Source organism: Henckelia pumila, chromosome 2 (assembly GCF_033568475.1).
Source record: "Henckelia pumila isolate YLH828 chromosome 2, ASM3356847v2, whole genome shotgun sequence".
Classification (NCBI taxonomy): domain Eukaryota; kingdom Viridiplantae; phylum Streptophyta; class Magnoliopsida; order Lamiales; family Gesneriaceae; genus Henckelia; species Henckelia pumila.
The window spans coordinates 95,461,250-95,468,370 of NC_133121.1; the positions used below are offsets into that span (position 1 = coordinate 95,461,250).

Consider the following 7,121-nt stretch of genomic DNA (forward strand, 5'->3'; position numbering starts at 1 on the left):
TTCATGCAGAATCATCAATGCATTTATGAAGCATTAAATGTGCATTCAATGCAGCATCAGAACGTTCAAAATAAAGACGTTGATGATTGACCTATATAAAGGGAAGATTGCTCAAGAAGTGACAAGAAGACAAGCAACACGAAAAATCTCAATCAACTCAATCACTTGAATACTATCAGAAGTCCTCATCTGATATACTGAAGCAATACTTGAGCACACTTACAAGATCATTCACTTGCTGCTCAAATAAACCCTCGCCTACAGTTTACATATCTGATCTTCAAGGATCATCCTAGGGTTTCCAAGCCTCTCGACCGCTCTGCAGTTTGAGAAGCTCAACCGGACTGTATTCATTATTGAAGAGACTTGAAGCTACTCTGAAAGCTTCCACCAGTCTGATAAGAACTGAGAATCTTATCTGTGTAAATCTAGGAGTTTCGGATTAGGCATTGGATAAGTCCTAAGTCTGAAGTGGGTGTATTGCAAGACGTTGTAATAACCAAAGTCTTCTAGTGAATTCCTTCCTAAGTGGAAGAAGGGGAGACGTAGAAGGATTAAGCCTTCGAACTTCCATAAATCGTGTCTTAGTCTTTACTGCATATTTATCTTATATATTGCTCATACATCGTGTTATAACTTGCCTTTGCATCACTAAAACCTCTGAACTATTTTCGCACTATTTAAGTTGTTCAAACCATTTTAGAAGTTGAGAAAACAGATTAAGTGAACTAAAATTCACTTGATCATTTTGAAAAGAAAGAAAATAAGTTTCAGAGTGTATTCACCCCCCCTCTACCCTCTGAACCGATCCCAACACAATATTAATGCTCCTCTATCACCATCCCCAAAACATATCATGTTCACGATCCTCTAAATCATCATCGTCATCAGCTGGAAGGGAAAAAGTAAGAGGTGAGTGTTTTGGGAAACACTCAGCAAGTGGGGGCCGATCGATCATATCAAATATATACATATATATTTATTTATTTCAAAAACTCATAGCATAATTCAAAGCGTAAACATTTCATATCATGTCTTAACATAGCATAGCATGAACATCATCATAACATAATTGACATGACATAACATAGCATAACATAATTTTGGCCAGACACTGAAACTTCTCATTATTCGTGGCTAACTAATCAGTCCCCTATATGTAATCCCTCTAAGGGATGAGGTCATTTGTCGGTTATTCTTACCCACCGCATCAGGGCCATAACATAACATGGTTCGGAAATTTCCTTTCCACTCATAATTTGAGTCATAACAGTGCCAAAACATACTCTTAACAAATCTTATCATGAATAAGAATTACATAGCAAAACTCCAAAGATTATCATGTGCGGTCGAATTTTAAAGCATACATAATATTTTAAAACAAAGCCCACTTACCGAAATTATTTGTGCAAACGAAACTTAGTAACTCGAGGAGCAAAAATTGATCTAAAATTTCCCGAAAGAAATTTTCGAAAATCAATCTACTGATTATTCGAAAATTAGGCAGCCTTCTTGGATGGTTTTCCTTAAGCTTTAGCCTCCCTTAAATCTTTTCCTAACCTTCGAATTCAAGAAAAACAATATGGCAAACTAATAAACCTATTGGTCAACCACACTTCTCGTGAATGAATACAGGAAGTGGACAAAAGAAAATGATTTTGAGCATATCTCTAACCTTAATCTAAAAGTTTTGGCAGATTAGTGGAAAATAATGAATATTAATCTTTCCAATTCCCCAAGCCACCTCCTCGGAAACTTGAATTGAAAATGAATTGCTTCTTATGCTTCGAAACTTGATATGTGAGTGAATATATTTAAGTGATCGAAAACCAGCAAAAATTCGTAATGAATCGGTGACTGAATGAGCGATTTCTTACTATTAAATAGGAGCTAAAAAATCAGTTTTGATCTCACGCATAATGGAAGGAAATTTGTAGCTTATACTCCTTGATTTGTTTGCCAAAAAAAACTGATATGGTGCTATGGTTTCGGTCAATATCTCGCACTCCAAGAAGGAAGGATTTTGGCTTCCATGTAGAGAGTTTATTCCTTATTGAATATACTTGGGGCCAAAGTCTCGGGTTTTACAGTAGCAATTATTTTACACGTCATTTGCCACTACCATCAGTACTGTTTTTTATAATAAAAGATTAATGATTTAATATATTTTAAATTATATTATTTAGAACAGTGAGACTGACATAAGAGTCAATAATACTCATATTTATAATAAATAGTAACACTTTTAACATCAAATGTAGTATGTTATCATCATTAATCCAATTAGAATATTTGTCAAACAAAATTTTTACGTGAGACCGTCTCACATGAGATTTTATGTATTATTAATTAGAGCGTTTGAGTATTTTGAGACATTTAAAAGGTCAAAATTGAAAGGAAAGTTGTTCTAAAACGAGACACGAGAGATAGTCATTATACAACATGCATGATTTACAATACTGGAATATTTCTGGTATTCGCTTGATTAGAAGAGACATTACAAGAAGTTAAAGTCAAGTGGCAGTGTCTGATTTTACGCCAAACCAGGAGTACGCAAGTCCCATGGATCCTCATCTAGCACACACCTTAGCATGCTGTCGATGGAGCTCAGGTGATGCCATTTCAGGGCCGTGGCTTCCGAAATCTTCAGCAGATAGTGTTGGACAAGATTCGAGTGGATTATGGGAAGAAGAAAACAACACCTTCATCTCATTCCCTTGGAAACCATCACCATCATCGTTTACCACACCAGTTCCAATAACTTGATCAGCTAGCATTCTGCAGGCTTGTTCTAGCATAGCCATATACCGTCTCTCGGCATCTTGACGAATCTGCATGTGTTTTTCAGCCTGCGCAGCCAAAGTTAACCTTTATATACAAAGTACCGACAAGCATGAAGAACATCCCCATTTAATTTCAGGAAATTGGCTCTCTAGTCTAACGGTACCCTTCCATAAATCACAGCTTCTTTTAAAATCTATAACTGAAAACCATGTCAAAATCATTTCCATACATTTTTTTCAAAATTTTTTAGTTGAGACGAGTTGAAGAGCCATCTCTAAATACCACCTAAACATCCATAATGTCCAATCTCTAGTGTCGAAAATGTCCTATAAAGGGACTTACTTCAACTTGCAAGTGAAGTTTGGTCTGAATTTCCATTTGAGCTCTCAATGCCTCCTTAGCTCCATAATCCCTAATGCATCATTGAATCTTTTATTAGTTTTTATGTTTGTATTGAATAGGCTAACTAAAGTGCAATCCACCCTACAGACTATCCAAACAATAATAAAAACACTTTACTCCTTGATGTCGGCAGATTGCAAGTTTCGAGGAGAACTGCTGGCATGAGGGCTATCCAAATCATAGGAACCTGAACGAGTATGCAGTTGCAAGAAAAAAATCCGCTCAAGATGCATAGTAATATAAGAGCTCTTGCTTAAAATAATCATTAGCACAAATCACAATCAATCTTGGGTAAATAGATACAAGTCATGATTCAGGGACGAATATAATCAAGTTTCGGAGACAAAAAATATTTCCCCATTACTCCCTCGAGGGCAATGCTCAAGGGTGTTATGGTGTCGGAGACAATGTCTCACATCGTATGCTTACCATGTTGACAAGATTAAGGTCAATTATAATGACATCAGTCGAAATAGGCATTCGAAGTTACACCTACCATCTTTTGAGGCCTCGCCAAGATCTTTTCCTGACTGCTTTCCTAGTCTGTATTTCTGTGAGAATGTATGTGAATAATCCAGTCAAACACTAGGACAGGCTGTTGCCAAAATAGTAAGGCTCACAGAGAAAGGCTTCATGCACATGCTAAGAAAAATGTACACGGATAAGTAAATAAAATGAGAACCTGAAGATGACTCTTTAGATGAAATAGAGTTAGTCCCTTGACACCCATCGCTTGCTTTAGAGCCTTCGGGGTAGCTTCTGCAAATATCATTAAAGTAAAGCCTACAAAAAGGCACAAATCCCTAACTAGACTCCAGAGAACATTCTCTATAATTTTATAAACACTTACAGATCAACAAGTCCTAAACAGAACCAAATCAAAAACAAGAAAAAAAATCCCAAATAAAGAGAAATTTCAACATACAAGATGCCTAATGTCTAGGTTCTATTAAAAACTTCCTCAATGAACAGATGGGATTCTTGATCTCATCAACAAGTATTCATTGTGTGTGGTGGGCATAAAGGCTCTGAAAATACATACACCACGAAGTTCAACGAGGTTGGTTTTGTTCATCCCAATGAATTTGACCGAATAACTACCAGGACATTCATTTTCTCACATATCCAGCCTATACAACTTACCCAATTGTTAGTATTCTGGAGGACATCCAATTCTAATTTCCTTCAGAATGCATTTGGACTGAAGGATTTGTTTTGAGCAAGTATTCGATGGAAGGATTTGAAATGACTCCATATGGACATGTTCAAAATCCACTAAAAAATTATTAGTTGAGGATTTGAAACTCGTTGTCCAGTGAATTTACCCAAACAAATCATGGATTTGTTATTATGAATTTGAAATAATTAGCCTCAAATTCATTGATGCAAATGCAACCTCAAATGACCAAATACTAATATACCATTTTACATGTTGCAACACAAAAATAAGCTAGTGAAGGAACGTCAATGACCTAGGTCAAAAATGATCCAAGTAAACAAGCAAATCCTGCAACACTGTTATCGATGAGTTGAGGTGGACAAAACGAGATTGAGTTGAACGAAAAGAAGTTCAAACTTCATAAGAGTTGACCCCAAAATAAAGCCTTCTCCACTGATCTAAATGAATTAATATGCTGCAAAAACTAAGAACACCTCACCAATATTTCAACATATTAAAATGAAATAAAATGCTTCAAAAGCTAAGAACACAAAGTATGAAAAAGAAAAACTGACTGCTGGGGCCACCAAGCTGCGCCACCGCTTCAACGAAGCGTTCGTGTAAGTCAGCAGTCCATCGAAGGCGCGGTTTCTGGTCGGAAGTGAGGACTACACACGGATCCCCGCCGACCCTTTGACCATATTCCATAAAGCTCGCACCCTGAATATTTTCTTGGCCTAAAATCGATTCATGTGATTGAATGAGTCTGGGAAACATGAGGGTGCGATGATTTTGCAAGAATGATACAGAAGAGGGAAGCGTATCGGTCCACCGAGTGCAGAGATCTTCGATTTCTGTAGCTTCTTCGGCTACTCGTTAAAAATGTGAGAAATTAGTTAACAGTTGTTTTCACTGTTGATTTTTTTACTTTGACGCTTGGTTTTGGGGAAATTGACGCCATTGTTTTTTCCTGTTTTTTATTGAGAGATTTCATTTATTTTGGTTGGACTGAGATTTCGAGCTAATGACAAATCAAAATGAGTTAAATGTTTGATTAAAAACAGCTTATAAATTGTAGGAGTTTATAAGTTGTCGTAGGAAAATTATTAGATCTTATTTTAAAAATAAATAATACACATAACCAAATATTTTCTCTGTGGTAATTTTTGGAGTATCGCCAGAATTTCTAATGTTTTAAAGTGTGCATGTGATCGAAATATTCTAGTAATATTTTGACGACCGCAAAAGGAACAAATTATTGTTCGTGAGATTTGTTCGTGTTGTTCCTGAGACCTGTTCATGGAACTTGCTTGTAGATCGAGTCAGAAATCCAACGATCGTGTGTCTTATTTTTGCTGAGAAGGTACACACAATTCATTGCTTTCGACAGTAAAATGTTAAAGTGTTTAGATGAACTTATTTTAAACAACTTAAATATGTTGATGTGTTTGGTATTATAATATCTTTTTAGTGTCAAAATTACGAAAAGGGTATAATAATATTTTGTCACTAAAAAGATCTTATAATATTTTTTTCGTAAATTTGACACTAAAAAGATTATATATATGAATTTTTTTTAAAATTTATGTTAAACTTAAATAAAAAAATTATTTTATATTTTAATTTAAAAAAATCCGTATGCTTTAAATTTTTCTTAAAAAAATATTTTATGTTATAATATTTTTAAAATAGGCAAATGAAAATCTGGTAGAGATTCCGTTCAAAAAAAAAAAAGAAAAAAAAAAGGAAAATCTGGGAGAGAAGAAATCGAAGGCTACACGAGAGGAAGCTTTGATTGTATAGGTAAAGTTAAAAACAGATGAGGGGTATGGTGGACATATGTGAAAATATACAAGGATAATATAGGGAAGTAAAATATTAAAATAAAATTTTTTCTTAAAAAGTAGAGGTGTATCTACTTTTTTAAAAACAGCTTATAAGCTGTCAAACAGCTTATTTTGACAGCATATAAGTTGTTTATAAAAAAATTTACCAAATACTTTTCAAGAGCTTATAAGATCTCCCAAACACTCTTTTAGACCCGTTCCGTTCGATAAAATAGATGGAGTGTTTGGTACAGAGACAGATCCAGGATATCAAGTTCGTGGGGCCGTCTATCCGGTGACAGTGTGTGAAACTACAATTTTCAGTAAGGGCCGTCAATTTCGCTCTTCAAACTTATGGACGTGCGTTAGTTTCATAAAATTTTGTACCGAGTGTAAAAAATATTTAAAATATTGAGAATCAAATGACACAAAGCTTAAGTCGTGTAAACAGATGAATCTCAAGGACCACGAAAATCCATCACTACTAGATAAATCACATTTTAACTTAATAAAACTTATAAACTTTTTTGTTTCATTTTATATTTTATTTTAAAATATTAATTTAAAGTCCAAAAAATAATTTTTACTAATGTTGTAGATAATTTTGAGCATGAAAAATTTAATGAAAATAAAACTAAAAAAGTTGGATTTGGTTTTGCAAGAGATTTTAACTCTTATCGATAAACTAAAAGATAAAAGTTAAGTAATTTAGTCAATAATAGAGAATGAAATAGGTTCAATTAAAAAATATTATGTGTAGAATCAGTGTTTTCATAACCGGATCGGTGATCAAACCGGTCTATCTAAAAAAAAAGTTCAACCGGTCGGACCGTTTTAATCGGACGGTCGAACCGAAAAACCGTTTATATAATTTAATATAATAAATAATATAATTTGAATTTTAAAAACTCTAAAATTATATAAATAGACAAAATAATATATATTTAACA

At 34.2% G+C, this 7,121-nt stretch overlaps 1 protein-coding gene across 2 annotated transcripts; it reads right to left on the reverse strand.

The window, feature by feature from the left end:
* Positions 1-2,402: 2,402 nt before the first annotated feature.
* Positions 2,403-5,285, reverse strand: LOC140879773 (protein PHR1-LIKE 2-like). 2 transcript variants are annotated; one of them, XM_073283666.1, is made up of 6 exons: positions 4,921-5,285; positions 3,869-3,945; positions 3,683-3,737; positions 3,304-3,373; positions 3,127-3,196; positions 2,403-2,849 (listed from the first exon to the last, which is right to left on the reverse strand). In XM_073283666.1, exons 1-6 carry the CDS (start codon positions 5,120-5,122, stop codon positions 2,571-2,573), a joined length of 753 nt encoding a protein of 250 aa, XP_073139767.1. In that variant the 5' UTR covers positions 5,123-5,285; the 3' UTR covers positions 2,403-2,570. The 2 variants fall into 2 exon arrangements, with proteins under 2 accessions (XP_073139767.1, XP_073139768.1); XM_073283667.1 differs by lacking the exon at positions 4,921-5,285 and adding an exon at positions 4,659-4,903.
* Between the last annotated feature and the right edge of the window lie 1,836 nt (positions 5,286-7,121).

Excerpts from the sequence above, each read along its gene's own strand:
- LOC140879773 (XM_073283666.1), bottom strand. The coding sequence starts at position 5,122 with ATGTTTCCCAGACTCATTCAATCACATGAATCGATTTTAGGCCAAGAA. Across the intron at positions 3,197-3,303 it reads CAATCTGCCGACATCAAGGA|GGATTATGGAGCTAAGGAGG; the intron begins GTAAAGTGTTTT and ends ATGATGCATTAG. Across the intron at positions 2,850-3,126 it reads AACTTCACTTGCAAGTTGAA|GCTGAAAAACACATGCAGAT; the intron begins GTAAGTCCCTTT and ends TTGGCTGCGCAG.